Source organism: Mustela putorius, unplaced genomic scaffold (assembly GCF_011764305.1).
Source record: "Mustela putorius furo isolate JIRA1106 unplaced genomic scaffold, ASM1176430v1.1 tig00003869_pilon_pilon_pilon, whole genome shotgun sequence".
In the NCBI taxonomy this organism is placed as follows: domain Eukaryota; kingdom Metazoa; phylum Chordata; class Mammalia; order Carnivora; family Mustelidae; genus Mustela; species Mustela putorius.
The window spans coordinates 3,797,425-3,813,065 of NW_025422021.1; the positions used below are offsets into that span (position 1 = coordinate 3,797,425).

General features: G+C 36.9%; 1 protein-coding gene across 2 annotated transcripts in view; it reads left to right on the forward strand.

Moving 5' to 3' along the window:
• TTN (titin) overlaps positions 1-15,641 on the forward strand; it is a 275,309-nt gene that overhangs the window by 107,743 nt on the left and 151,925 nt on the right. For both annotated transcript variants that reach the window (XM_045066923.1, XM_045066924.1), the window contains 22 exons: positions 162-245; positions 1,874-1,939; positions 3,303-3,350; positions 4,259-4,663; positions 5,096-5,155; positions 5,575-5,652; positions 5,819-5,893; positions 6,509-6,595; positions 6,831-6,911; positions 7,869-7,952; positions 8,346-8,429; positions 10,490-10,573; positions 10,798-10,878; positions 11,022-11,102; positions 11,271-11,348; positions 11,627-11,728; positions 12,366-12,467; positions 14,305-14,385; positions 14,579-14,656; positions 14,887-14,964; positions 15,123-15,206; positions 15,459-15,542. In XM_045066923.1, the coding sequence (XP_044922858.1) occupies positions 162-245; positions 1,874-1,939; positions 3,303-3,350; positions 4,259-4,663; positions 5,096-5,155; positions 5,575-5,652; positions 5,819-5,893; positions 6,509-6,595; positions 6,831-6,911; positions 7,869-7,952; positions 8,346-8,429; positions 10,490-10,573; positions 10,798-10,878; positions 11,022-11,102; positions 11,271-11,348; positions 11,627-11,728; positions 12,366-12,467; positions 14,305-14,385; positions 14,579-14,656; positions 14,887-14,964; positions 15,123-15,206; positions 15,459-15,542 (2,085 nt within the window). The remainder of the gene's footprint in view (positions 1-161; positions 246-1,873; positions 1,940-3,302; positions 3,351-4,258; positions 4,664-5,095; positions 5,156-5,574; positions 5,653-5,818; positions 5,894-6,508; positions 6,596-6,830; positions 6,912-7,868; positions 7,953-8,345; positions 8,430-10,489; positions 10,574-10,797; positions 10,879-11,021; positions 11,103-11,270; positions 11,349-11,626; positions 11,729-12,365; positions 12,468-14,304; positions 14,386-14,578; positions 14,657-14,886; positions 14,965-15,122; positions 15,207-15,458; positions 15,543-15,641) is intronic.

A 15,641-nucleotide genomic window follows, 5' to 3' on the forward strand; every position in this document is an offset into this window, starting at 1 on the left:
AGAGAGTAGTAACAATTAAGGTATATGCTGTTTTTATTTGTGCTGATTGATGAATTGGTACTATAACACCTATGATTACTGAAAGAAACTCATAAGACTTTTCATTATACTTCACACAAAATAAGAAACCAAACCATGATGATGGCATTTCTTTTCCTCAGAAATCCCTCCTATGGTTGTTCCTCCTATTCCTCTGTTGCTACCATCACCTGAAGAAAAGAAGCCACCAGCAAAACGCATTGAAGGTATTTTATGCTATCTACCTAAATGTCAAAATATATATAATCAACTATTGCAGACCAGAACATGCTGTCTAATGCAACATGTTGGCCCTCTTGTGGCCAGCAGGTTAAATTGCCTTTCAAAATTATTTGCTCTAATGAAATGTGTGAGACAGGTGATTAAAACACTGAAAATCATCAGACAAACCAAATGCAATGCTTAATATTAAGATATTTCATCTTGATGTAATCACTAAAACACTAATGGTGAATTTTTTTTCATGTTTCATATTTTATATTTTAGCTATATGTAACTACATATTTAACAATAAAATAATAGAATTAATTTCTAGAAGCTTCTGGAAATAAACCATACTAGTTTATAGTCATGTTGCAAGTTATAGTGTCCTTTTTCTCAATTACAAGGTTAACACCTTTTTAAAATTCTCTATTTTGTTACCAAAATGTGATTTAGAGTTTCTTTGATATATTTGATTTTTTTTCCTTATCTAAGGAATGAGTTCACTAATAAGCAGCTCTTGAGCATGTCAAGCAACTTCCCTTTTCAAATATTTCAATAGACAGATTATACTATTTGTTCCCCAAGCTGCTCAACTAAATCAATCAACAGACTGCCTGGGACTTTCTAGAGTTCTGGGTAGTTAAGAATTGCTGTCAGAATTCTCCTTGCTTCAGGAGGAAATTCTGCATGTCAAAGCCAGATTTTTCCATAGTCGGATTTTTCTGTAGTGGCTTCCAGGGTTCGGCATGCTAGTACCCCAATATCTGCTACCTCTGGTATCAAGAGCTTGAGCTGGTGTTCAGCCAGCCTCGGGGAAAATTCAGTGGGGAAAAATAAACAAACAAACCTTCCAGTATTGTGACTAACACATCTCAATAACAAATAAAATCATTTTTATAATTTATATGAAGACTTAAATATATTTCATCTACTTTTATTTTTTTCTTTTTTATCTACTTTTAATAGCAGAGAGGAACAAGAATCAAAAATCATAAATTTCTACTTAAATTTTTGTCAGGAATAACAATTTACCTTAATGAATGATTTATTCTTTGAGCACTACTAGCAACAGGGCTAAGTTTGACTACCCACTGGGGAACTTGGGAAATGAAATCATATTTTAAAGATTAAAAACAGTGTTATTTATTCATGAATATTAAGAGCCATAACTCAAGTTATAAGTAGGGGCTATGACCAAGGTATAATGTCAGCAACAACAAAGAAGATTTCCACAATATCATAGATTTTAACTTTACTAATTTTTTAATTTTACTAATTCACTTGCTATTCTTCATCCTGATAAATTTAAAGTGTTCTTATCTAAGCGAAACAAAGTGAAGACATGTACCTTTTCTATTTATGGTATCACTTCGGTTCACGTTCTTTGTGTTTTGAAAATGTAGGCAGGCATAAAATCAGTGAAGATGTAGAATCACCCCACATGTTCTGTCTCCATCCAAAAACCATGTTCTGCATTCTAGCGCAAGACCTTTCTGATACAGGTATCTTGCAGTTAGGCCGCAAGAGTGTCACTACCACCAAAACATATGAAAAAATAAAGTATTTCAATAAAACTTCTTTGTTTCCTGAAAGCATTTTACTTGCTTATGTCTGATATCTTATTTTTTAGTGACCAAAAAAGCTGTGAAGAAAGATACCAAAAAAATTGTTGTGAAGCCCAAAGAAGAACCTACAGGTATTATCATTAATTAATGAAAATTGAGACTTACAGCTTTTCTCCAGGTTAACAGTTTTAAACCCCAAATAGTGGAGGGTGGAGGAAGGTAAGAGTTTGAATCGCCAAAATGGAGGCTCTGCCTTCACTCACTCTCACTGTCTTCTAGAACTCAGCCCTTGCTTTCTCTTTGTCAACTTTCTACTCTTCCCTTTTTTTTTTTCCCTCCCCATCCTCCTGTGCCTATGTCTGCCCATGGCACACTGTGGTAACACCAGAGTGTTCTTGTTATCTCTGGAGGGCACTGCCTGCCTGTCCCACAGCTGCTCTTGATCCGGTCCTACCGATAGACAGCCAAGGACCAGTGCTCATTTCCAGTAGCTGCTCCAACCCAACTCCGAACCCTTCCTGGCTCACCTGAGCTGTCAGTCCCTGCAGAAAAACAAAATGCTTTGTGAAGGAAGATTAGTTCAATTACTTCCTTTTTTTTTTTTAAAGATTTTATTTATTTATTTGACAGAGAGATCACAAGTAGGCAGAGCGAGGTGGGGGAGCAGGCTCCCCACTGAGCAGAGAGCCCAGGGCAGGGCTTGGTCTCAGGACCCTGACACGGTGACCTGAGCCAAAGGTGGAAGCTTAACCTACTGAGCCACGCAGGCGCCCCCCCCTTTTTAAACTATATCCTGGAAGAGGGTTTTGGTTGTTTTTAAGATGTTATTTATTTATTTATTTATTTGGCAGAGAGAGAGAGAGAGAGCACAAGCAGGGGAGCAGGAGGGGAAGAAGCAGGCTCCCCACTGAGCAGGGAGCCAAATGTAGGACTCAATCCCAGGTCCCTGGGATCATGACCCAAGCCAAAGGCAGTCGCTCGCTTAATCAGTTGAGCCACCCAAGTGCTCCTGGACGAGTTTTAAGAGGAAGATTAGATCACTAAATTTAAGCAAATAGTTTCAAATGCTTAACTAATATCAGATCCTTCCTGAAAGGAGGAGGATCCAGGAGCATAAGACACCACTCCCAGAAACACTATGGCAGAAGAGAGCATCGTAAAGCATGGGTATTTCCTCAGCTTTACAGTTAACCATTGAAAAAAATCAAACATTATTTGTTAGTATTAGACTTACTACTGAATAGTCTTGTAATGTTTCATGTTAATTGAAAATGTTTTACATCAACCTAAGCTAGAATCAAAGTTCAGCTTTTCACCATTGTAAATATGGCATTCCATTGCAATGCTGGTGAGATAAATCTGGAAATTACAAAGGCATTTTGTATGTTAGCAGTAGTCACAGATTGTACAAATGACTGACAAAGGTGCACGGGATTAGTAAACATTAAATCATGCATTATCTAAAAATAAACATTCTATTTTTTAAAATCCCAGAGGTTGGCAAGAAACCCCCGCCTCCTACTGCCTTGATTCCAGCAAAAGGTAAATGAAAAGATATTGTTAAATGTTTTCTGTTATCTCTGAGATGTGCATCACTGCTTTGTATTCTTATTTTCAAAGGCTTCTAGCTGATTGTAAAGTTAAGGCATCTCCTCTGCCATATTAGAAATAGCACGAGAAATGACTATGTCCTATCGCTCTAGTCCCAGGAAAGTAAGTGCAGGCAGATGATTATGCAGCCTCAGTGCTGTGGATACAGAGAAAGCACTGGGTGAGGGGCGGAAAGGGAGGCATCGTCCACTTGCTTCAGTTGCAGCTAACATAGGTGCTGAGGATCATGTAAACAATGTTAGCATTGATTTTTTTTAAAAAGTTGTTATTATAAAAGCAACAAATTGACTTGGTTACACAATTTTGAGTATTTTTTTTTAAACTGATGATCGAGTCATATTCAACTATCACTGGGTGTGGTAAAAAAATAATGATACTGTTATGCTGAAAATAAATAAATGAAAAAAAAAAGTGTAGCTTTAAAATTAGAAATGTTTCTGAAAGAGAAATTGGAAACTTAAATAGAGGTTAACATTACATGTAAATTCCATTAAATGATCAAATGTTAAGAAATCCTGTAAGACCCCAGGAGCTTTCTAAACTGGAGTTCCCATAGAACAATGGAAGATGTGTCCACTGGATAGTTATTGAATACCATTGTGTTCACACTGGAAAAATCCCCAAATGAAGATTGAGTGCCTCTCTGCAGTCTTTATTGTGTTCCATAGCCAACAAAAAAGTAAACGGAACCAGTAGACAGAAGATGTAATAAGTTATCAACATCAGACTGAGATCTGAGATACTGATACTGTTTGACAACATAGATTTGGTTTCTGAAGTAACAGTATGAATGTAATTAATATGCTAATATTATCTATTTATTTGTTTGTTTATTTCAGCTCCTGAAATTATTGACGTATCCTCCAAGGCTGAAGAAGTAAAAATAACGACCATAACCCGAAAGAAAGAGGTTCACAAAGAACAAGAGGCTGTGTATGAGAAGAAGCGTGCTGTCTACGAGGAGAAGAAACTTTTCATCGAATCTCTGGAAGAACCTTACGACGAACTTGAAGTGGAGCCGTACACAGAGCCATATGAAGAACCTTACTATGAAGAACCAGACGAAGACTATGAGGAGACCAAGGTAGAAGCAAGGAGGGAAGTTCATGAGGAATGGGAAGAAGACTTCGAGGAAGGCCAGGAATACTACGAAAGGGAAGAAGGTTATGACGAAGGGGAGGAAGACTGGGAGGAAACTTACCAAGAGAGAGAAGTGATCCAAGTGCAAAAGGAGGTTTACGAAGGTATGTATCAACCGGAGTCACTTCTTTCCTCTTTTCCCCAGTGTGTGATATTTTCAGGGCTATGAACCTGAGCTGCAATAGACAGGAAAACAGTGAAATGACCATTTCGATCTTTCAAGGTTAGACATTTTTAGACTCTTACTCTTGGCATTTCTTCAGTCACTTTCAGGCTTTGACATTGTTAAGTCGAATCATGTTGCCATATCACAAAAACCCGAGGGTTGTCATCTAAGGCAGGAGTTCAGGGCTTACTTCCTCACCCCTCTGCATCTCTACTCAATCCTGCTTCGAAATCCAGCGCCAGGGATCATATTAGCCATAAAGATCCCAAACGCAATACTTTCCGCAAATATATATTATTTCCTATGCAGTTCATACAGTCAGCTAGACGTTACTTAAGCATTCCTTTTTATTCCTCTGTTTTTGCTAAAGAATCACACGAGAGAAAAATTCCAGCCAAAGTGCCTGAAAAGAAAGCCCCGCCTCCAAAAGGTATGTAATTGGGATTCTTGAACTAGATCAGAGCATCCACATCATTATCATGGCTTGTTTGGCAAAGATGTATAAGTCACCAGTCCAATCCAATAGGCACAACTTCTTCTCTAAGCTTTATTGCCTCAATGAATTTTCTTCCTAAGAATATATAATGTACTTAATGCAAAAATTAAAAGGATGATAAAAAGATGGTTATGATACATATTTTTTTATTTCAAAATATTTCAAGTACAGAAATGTGTACTTAAATTTCAGAGTACCAGACTCATTTCTTTCTTAAAAATTATATATGTATATATGCATGTAGACATATATATTTCTATATAAACATACGTAGATACATAGATACATAGGGACAAAGAGAGAGTTTCAGTAGAAATTCTAAAAGTACTGCAATTTCTTTAAAATGCTTGCAGTTGTAAAGAAGCCAGTAGTTGAAAAAATTGAAAAGACTTCTCGAAGAATGGAGGAACAGAAAGTTCAAGTCACCAAAGGTATTATGATTTAAAACATTTCTAATACCATGTACACACCTCATCTGTTTACTGATGTATATTCCCATGTTAGTTATTTATGTAATCATCTAAACTAAGATATTTTTAAATTTTGTGCAAAGCAATATTCTTCACAATACAAATATATTTGTACATATTTTTTAAGTACCCGAAGTTTCAAAGAAGATTGTTCCACAAAAACCTCGGATTCCAGTGCAGGAAGAAGTTATTGAAGTGAAAGGTATACATCTTTGTCTTTCCAGCTACAAGTTTTAAACATTTTCATTTATGTCTATATGTGTACATATTTAAACAGTTCACAAATCTGAAACTACCAAAATACATTCTTCTACAGTATATATCTTATCTTATCATATGAGTTGTACATATGTATAATTTAAGGAAATAATAACATTCCCCTTGTTTCTGATTCTGCTTTAGAATTGCATTTTTCTAATTAAAGGAAGATTTTGTTTAATAAATAGTCTTCTAACTTTACTATGCAAGGCATTCCATTGCATATAATATTCCCTATCCTCTTGTTTACATGAGTAAACCCTAGTGGATTTGGAAAAGGACCACATTACGTGTGAAGAAGTTGTGTCTATTTGATTCCCATTTAATAATCTTTGATAAAGCTGCATGGGTCATTTGTCCCTATATATCAGAACATGGTTTGTATTCTTGTCAATACTAAATTTATTTCTGAGGCTACTCATATTAACCCACTCATTCTGTGTCTAAAGACTTACATGTAATGTTTGTTACATGTAATGTACAAATTTACATGTACGTATTTGATCAGGTACCTTGTCCTAGAAAAAGAAATACTAAATGTGAAATACTCTCTTTAAAGTACCAGCTGTGCATACAAAGAAGATGGTTATTTCAGAAGAAAAGATGTTCTTTGCTTCTCACACAGAGGAGGAGATGTCAGTCACAGGTATAAGGCACATTTGAATTTGGGGGCTCAAATGGAGGGGCTTTAGATGAATTTTGATCCCCCTTTTTCAGACCTAATTTGTGATTATGTAGGCGTTTCTGTCTCCTTGTAGCTCTCTGTCATCTTTTCATTGCACACTTGTCTCTGTTTTAGTTTGTATTTCAATATTCTTTGAGAACTATAATTGCCACCCTTAATATGGCATACCAGTAATTCAGATGTACATTTTTTAAAGTCCCCGAGGTACAGAAGAAAACTGTTACTGAAGAGAAAATTCATGTTGCTGTTTCCAAAAAGATTGAGCCTCCACCTAAAGGTATCAGTGATTCCTTCTAAATTTAAAATCTTTTAAAGGTTCCATCGTAAGCCGCTGGGTATGTTAATGCTACGGAATGGCCTTGGTCACACAGTCAGCAGACCTACAGCCACTAGGTATAGGGGACATTCTGGGGAAGGCGGGATGACAATGATTGGAGGCTCTGGCCCCTGCTCCAGGGACCTTACAATCTGGTGACCACCTACTTGGGAGTAGAAATTTGATATCCTGGAGCTAGTTTGTGCCAGCTCACCAGAGCTGATGGTTGAATTTGTAGAAATTTTGCTACTGAGTGTTCACCACCTCCACGATTCAAAGTTGAGCTCTGTAAACTCAGAATTAAACAAATTATATTGAAATCTATGCTAAGCTGTTTTGACGGCTTACTTCCACTTGTACAGCGTGTTGTTATTCTCTCTGTTGTTCACATCGACTGGGGCAAGGTGGTCAAAGTGCTAGATTGCGGTGGGCTGCCATGCGTCCTTCCCACCTCCGCAATCCTGATGTCTCCCTTGTTAGCCGGGGTGGGAGTATTTATACCACCCCAGAAAGTGAAAACTGGCAGTTGCTACGAATGAGAGCTCATCCTCCCCCACATGCCCCACCCAAACTGTTAAACATTTAGGATACCAAAAATATTTAAGATAATGTAATGCAATTGTTAGAATGCACTTGCTTTATATAAATGTGAAGTTTCTAAAACCGGCACCTCAGGCACTGGCGCCTCTGAGGAAGGGCAACTTCTAGCTGTTCCTGGCCAAGTGAAGGCTCCTGCAGTCGAAGGTCAATAACAACCACAACTTTTTCTAATTAGTCTTTTCTCTGCTTCCCTTGCCTCTTGCTTCTAACGTGGAGTTTTCTTGCATTCACCTGGCATAAAATTATCTTTATTTTAATTCTGTCCTGCCTTATTTTGTAAAACCACACAATTTCTCAAAAATGGCATTTTTTTTAAAGTCCCCGAGCCACCTAAGAAACGAGTCCCAGAAGAAGAAGTTGCTGTTCCCATTCCTAAAAAGGTGGAGCCTCCACCAGCCAAAGGTAGAATAATATTTTTGAAAAAAAAGTTGTTGGTGTCTGTCTTTTTGTATCTTTTTCTGTGGGATCTGTGTATGAACAAAATAGCATCTGTAAATGATTTGTGGTGTTTTCTCTGTATGTTGATCTCATTAGCTTTGGTACTGTGTTGTACAAGTACCAAAGCTAATGATGTACAAGTACAAGACCATAATAACTGAGGGTTTGTTTCATAAAATGTATGTAGTGTCTCTGTGGTATCGATTTTTTTGCATACACGTCTGCCACAAGTAGAGCATGTTTAATGACTTCCTAAATTCTTACGCTCTTACTGAGGATTGATGCTTTAGTGTAATCTTTATGTCTCAGAAGGACACTAGAACTCTCAACATTGTTTCCACAATGTTATCTTTAAAGTTCCTGAAGTTCCCAAGAAACCTGTGCCTGAGGAGAAAAAACCTGTTCCTGTACCCAAAAAGGAACCTGCCGCTCCCCCAAAAGGTACACCAGAACTGATCAGGGGGCAGCCCTTTGCCTCAAATGCCAGTGTTCTGCTTTATATGGTCTTCATAGTGTACTATGCTATCTTACTGTTCTGTCTTTTAGATGCCCCTGGTGTTTTCATTTGTTGGTTACCTTCCAAGGTTTTACTCTTGACATACATTATTTATGACACTGAGCAATTTCAAAGACACCACCAGAAAGTGTTCTTAAAAGAAGCAACTATGTCAAAATGCTATATTAAATTTTTACTATCTTTCCTCTGATAGAAAAAGAAGAAATCTTTGTGAAACTCATTTTCTACAGGCATCTTTCTAGAAAGACTCTTTTACCCCTCATCTTTGAGATTTTTCTTAATAAAAAACACCTCCATGAGTTATGATGAGTTACAGAGTCACAACTGGAAAGTGTCTGACAGAACTGAATGTTAATGAGATAAAGATGTATATAATGCTTCTGGTAACTCCACTCTTCTGAAAAGTCAAGAGCAGCAAGTCTAGACTAGTTGGAAACATTGATTTTTGACATTTACTTTGAACAGGTTTCCTGACATTAACTGAATGTCAATATTTACCATAAGTGTTGCAGTTCTCTGATTAACTAGTCAGGGGACCTTTCATATGCATACGTTTGGATTCAGTGTGCTAATTCCTTTATTTTGGTTTTTGAATTTGGTTTGTTCTTTTTTGTGGGTAGGGGGTTGGTGATGTTAGAGACACTATTTTATGGATGTGGCGAGGCTACAAACTGCATACATCTGGTCTGATACAGAGAGATTCAGTAAGAATTCAGTATCATCCGATTTAGAAAAACCAGGCTTACTGAAATCACACATTTTAAATAGTGTTCCCATTGTGCCTGACTTCCCATTTTCCATTTTCTTCCCAAAACAAATCTGTTTCTCTCTTTCTCAAATTCTTGACTTTCAGAATTCTGGGTCTTACTTCAAAAAAAATGATTCCTGATTATCTAGTCATCAAAATATGATTTCTGATTATCTAGTCATTAAAATATGGTTATGTGAAAATAATGGAACAAAATGGTATCATATAGATTAAAAGGTCATATTATTAAAAGCAGTACTAATACCAAAGCCCTTGATCACTGCTGAGGGAGATACAGAGGCATGTCTCACCTACCAATAAAAATAAATATGCATAGTAAAAAATATATATGTATAAACACCCATGTATAAATAATAAGTGCAGACGCAAATGTATATGTCTGTATAATTACATTAGAGTATTACAAATGCAAGCATAGAGGTGAAGGAGTTCACAAAAACTATCTTATTTAAAATGGAAACAATTATTGCCAGCAATGCATGCTTTTAAAATGCATCTGCCAGTTTAAAAATTCCACATCATTAACACTTAGAATGGAGAAACTAAGTAATTGTAAACCTTTTGGGGTCAGAGATCCTGTTGAAAACTATGGAGTCTCTTAGAGAAAAACATATATGTGTATACTCACAAAATGTCATATACAGAACTCCCCAAAAGTCACTGACACGTGGCTATCAGATTGAGAAGCCTACTCTATCATGAGTGTTTCCTGAGCTGCAAATAAACTATAGTTGCACCAAAACCAAACAAAATCAGAAGAGAAATGGAACAAAATGGTATCCTAGAGATACAAATATTCTAACTATGTCTTAGTCTAAGATAGTCCTAGATAAATTAAATCCATTTTTATTATGGATTCCGTTTCTTGATAAAAAGCCTAACAAGACTTTGCTACATTCTATATCTACAATCTATATCGTTTGTGTAGTCACTGACTAATTTATCAAAAGCATACCAATATATAACAAATGAATTTTATACATATATTTTTGTTTATATGACTCATTTTTAATTTCCTAAATGTCTCTATAACATTACTCGTGACATTTATTACATTGTGACCTTTTTAACATCATAGTTTAATTTTCTGCATTATTTTGTCAATGCATAGAAACTCTATGGCATTAATGAACTACTAAAGATTGGTGTATGTGCCTACATCCATTCATAAAAGTGGTATATGTTGAACTAATGTTCTGTTTTAAAAACTTTAAGTTCCAGAAGTGCCAAAGAAACCTGTTCCTGAAGAAAAGATACCTGTTCCTGTTGCAAAGAAAAAGGAAGCACCACCAGCTAAAGGTATAGTGCCTTGCTTGCTAAAGAACCCTATTTTTATATCTTGAGTACAAAACATTTTTGTGTTTAACTATCTGTTGAGTTAGTTTAATTGAAAACGAGTGTTTTATGGCAAGAGTAATAATTCAATGAAAGTGTCTGTCCACCTGCCTGCTTTCTTAAAAAATAGCTGTAAATTAGCTACTTTGGAAAATACAGTCATTTCTAAAAATTAATGTCTTTTCAAGTTCCTGAAGTACAGAAGAGGGTTGTCACAGAAGAAAAAATAACGATTGTTACTCAAAGAGAGGAATCTCCACCACCAGCAGGTACTTAATTCCATCTTCATAAATAACCTTGTCTTTCCTTCAAGCTTCTTTAATTGCATGCCTTCTTTAATGGGCATGCCGATTCTGTGTTGCTCTTTTATTTTGCCTTTCTGAGAATCTTAAAATCAAATGCTATCTTTAAGTGCCAGAAATACCAAAGAAGAAAGTTCCTGAAGAAAGAAGACCTGTTCCTCAAAAAGAGGAAGAAGCTCCACCACCAAAAGGTATTGTCTCTTTCCAAGAACCATCTTTATATGATATCATGTAAGAAGGCAAATGGTGGTTTTGTTGGCTTTGTGATATGAATACATTGTGGGTGTATATCTGTGTTTGGGGTTGGGCTTCAGTAAGATAACTCTGAAGTTCTAAAAGTCCATGTTTCTAAATGCCAGTTCTACGAAAGAAACCTGTCCCTGAAGAGAAAGTTTCTGTACCAGTTCCTGTCGCTAAGAAAGCTCCTCCTCCCCGAGGTAGGATTTGTCTCAGACGTCTGACAAAAATCTTGTTGCCTATGAATTCTTGTTCTATCCAGTGTCTTCTTGTGTGACCCTCCGTCTCTCTTCTGATAGGATATGTGCGTGTGTGTGTGTGTGTGTGTGTGTGTATCCTCGTGATGTTTGTTGTGTGACTCGTTTTCCCATTTTGTTAGTGAGAGTGGCGTACCGTACATTTCTTCCCCAAACTCTTAGGAAAATAGGATTTTTAAGATTCTTGATCTTTTACACTTCAACTTAATGCTTTTTTAAAGCTGAAGTTTCTAAGAAAACTGTGGTAGAAGAAAAAAGATTCGCTGCCGAAGAAAGACTATCTGTTGCAGTTCCTCAAACAGTGGAAGTCATGCGACACGAAGGTATATAATCAGGGAAGAAATGGTTGTGCATGTTTCCTTGAAGTCTTTCTTTCCAGATGTGACTGTTTACCTTGTAAGTTGTCTTGATCAATGTCTACTGGCCGTAGCCTTCTGAGACTGAGTCTTTTGTGTCTGCAATTGTCTTAAATCATTTCAAGACAGTGAACAGGATGCTGAAAATGTGATCATTGTCAACATGGCCACATTTGGACATGATCTGAATATTCTTCTCAGTCTTGGGCTGTACAGTTCCCTTATCTTTTTTTTTTTTTAAAGATTTTATTTATTTGTCAGAGACAGAGGGAGAGAGAGCGAGCGAGCACAGGCAGACAGAGAGGCAGGCAGAGGCAGAGGGAGAAGCAGGCTCTCTGCTGAGCAAGGAGCCTGATATGGGACTCGATCCCAGGACCCTGGGATCATGACCTGAGCCGAAGGCAGCTGCTTAACCAACTGAGCCACCCAGGCGTCCCACAGTTCCCTTATCTTGATCTTAAATCAGCTTTCTCTTCCATGTGATGAGGAAGTCCTATTCAGCAGTAATAAGAACCACTATCCAGCTGTAGGGAACACATGGCTATTACCAGTGTTTCCAGGGGCCTGAATTTAAATTAAATAGTATTTTTTGAAATATCCACAGAGGAGGAGTGGAGTTATTCAGAAGAAGAGGAAAGAGTGTCCGTTTCGGTTTATAGAGAAGAGGAAAGAGAGGAAGAGGAAGTGGAGGTTACAGAATATGAAGGTAAACAATGCCAATGAGCTAGAGATGATCTGGAGTCTTGATGAGCTGTTTTCTTGCACAGATTGTTTATCAGATTAATGAAAGTGGACGCAAGTTCAGTGACTATCCAAGAGCCTCGTTAGATGTATCTTTTGATCAAAACACAAGATTCAGGAACATTACTTAGAGTAAAAATCCAATGTATTATTTGTCTATCATCTCTTACTTGCTATGAGAGAGGGAGTGGGGGGGAGGCCTTATGTTTACATGTAATTAATGGCGCAGGTGTTTCCATCTACATTTATCCTTTTAGTGGACAGCACTTGGTTTTAGCATGGTGGGCAGCATGAACATCACCTGGTAGTCTAATGTCTAAAACATGGGTAAGAGAAAGTAGTTTTTACAGCACAACTCACTAATGCGTCCTGGCTCACAGTTTTTAAATGAAAAAGAAATTGTACTACCTTATTACATTCCAGAAGTCAAGGCCATTTGAGAGTGAAGCACTGAACACATAGGTCTTTCTTCTATTTCATGTATGGAAAAACAATTATGTAATATCTTTGATTGAATTTGTTTGTTGTTTAGACATTCCTATACCTATAACCTATAATGCTAGTTCTCTGCAGTTTCTTAAGGATTGAACAATGAACTTTATTTCAGTCCTTTGCAATGAATTAAGATACCATTAGGTTTACCCCTAAAGTCCAGCACTCTGACTAAAGCTATTTATCTGAAAGAACTTTTCTAAGAAAGTTCTAATGTAGCTTTGCTTCAAAGAAAAATCAGTACGTTCTATAACAAATTAACTCTCTTCCTTAAAAAAAAAAATAGAAGAATAGAATTCTATATGGAGATGCCCTTGAGTGCATTTCTGACTAATAAAAGGTGTCCCACTTCTCCACATAGAAGAAAATTCCTTGTGAAATTCTGATGTGCTCTCTTAATGAAATGGCTTGGAACAGAGCAGGATGGGACGTGACTCCAAGAGAAGGCCCACTGGTTCTGTTGTTCTTCCTGGGAAGGGCCAAGGTGTTGAGCATAAGTCAGGAATCTGATAGATCAAAAAGGGCCCCATCCCTTCTAGATATGATTGGGAAACCAAACATAACATATACACAGGGAAAGTTCCCATTGCATAAATCTGATTTCAATTTTTAACAGTATCTACTATAAATCTCTTTCAGTCTTATAGCTGAAAAGAGAGACCTTCTATAATATTCTTTGTTTTCATTAAATCTTGATCTAGGGAAAAAGTGGGTAGCCTGTTAAGTTAGTATAAAGAGATATGTCTACAACTAGATCTTCCTATTCTATAGTTAACTTTATACATATAGGCTCAAAACCCATATGAAGACACCTGCCTTTTCTACTGTACTTGCCCCCACAAAACTAGGGAGAAAAAAAAAAGCTTATTTCCAAGTCCTCAGTAGGTTTTTCACATGTAATACAGGTCTTTTCCTTTTTATCATCCATTATTTTTCCTCAAGTGTATGTTCCTGCCCCGAAGCCTTCAAATCTAGAGTGCTCTGTTATTTTTGAAACTTATCTTCAAATGCTTATTAATTGAGCCACTAGGACTGTACTTGTACTTGTCCTCTTCTTCCTGTGAATACAAGCATTACTATCTTTATGATACACTTGAAAATTAAATTACTGAAACTTATTTCCCAAATTCTTTATTAAGGCATACACTTCAATTAAAATGCACTTTTGGGAGGTTTTAAATGGGAACAGTCGGGGATTTGGCAAGTGTTAAACTTTTTATTATTGTAATTACTCTTTGAAGTTACAAATCACCTCTGAAATTAAACATGAAAAACACTACAACTTTTCTTTAAAACTGATGTCTTTAAAGTGATGGAAGAACCAGAAGAATACGTTGTGGAAGAAAAGATGCACTTTATCTCTAAGAGAGTGGAAGCCGAACCGGCAGAAGGTATATCAACCCTTGAATTAATTTTAGCCCTATTTGTGTTTGGCTCGTCCCATTATTTATCTTCTCTTACAGTCAGTCTATTACTTGTATTGCCTATCTTGATAACTATCGTGGCTAAATAAACAGACTGCTTATATTTTTATGGAAAAGAAATCTGGGCATTTCTACACGCGTGTTTTATCTTCTTTTCAAGTGGTTGAGAAGCATGAGAAGAAGATGGTACTGAAACCGAAAATTCCTGCTAAAGTAGAGGCACCCCCACCAGCTAAAGGTACAGTCCTCCCTCAAAGAAACACAGTACCCTTTGTCTCAGTGGCTGTATCAGTGCGTTCCATTTGCGTGCTGCCTGAGTTTTGTTAGCCCTGATGTATAGATATTTTTGCTGAACAGTCATTAATGTTTGTGTGTACGTATGATCTTTTCAAAAGGTGAATTCTAAGCCCCCAAATGTCACTTTTTCTGTAATGCAAACTAATACTCTTCAACTTAATCTTTCTAAAGTTCCTGAAGCACCTAAGAAACCTGTGCCAGAAAAGAAAGTCCCTGCTGCAGTTCCCAAAAAGGAAAAGGTGCCACCAGGTATCCTGGGCTTTGCTTTATTCTTGAACAATGTCCGTCTTTTTCCATCTTAAAGTGGTCCATTCTTCAAATTTTCAAAACTTTAATAATAAAATAGTCTCTGTGTTTAATGTCTTTTCATCTTGTATGCTTGACCGTGTTGCTTGATATCTTTTAAGTGCCAGAAGAGCCAAAGAAGCCAGTTCCAGAAAAAAGGGTTGCTCTAAAAGTAGCTAAGAAAGAAGAACCTCCTCCCACCAAAGGTAAATGAAATCCTCCCTCACAAAAACCAGGAACAGGTCTTGTCTTTCATCCTCTCACTGCCGTCCTTGGGTCACACCTTTGTTGTATTACTGCCTTATCTATGGGTGGAGTATTACTTGTTGTGAAGTTTATTTGTGTATATTTTGTGAATTGCTGTAGTCTGAAATCACAGTCCTTTCTGGCCAATTACCACTGCCCTGCAAATACACTTAAAATAACTTAACTCCCTAATCCTAAAATTATCTTTCAAGTGACTGAGAGGCACATGCAAATTACCCAAGAAGAAAAAGTACACGTTGCTGTAACTAAAAAAGAGGAGCCTCCAAGAGCAAGAGGTACATGTGACCTTTCAATACACAGACTATTATACTTACCCTCTTCTCTTTACCAAATGCACTCATTATGGGTGTTTGTTGTTGTTGTCGTTGTTATAG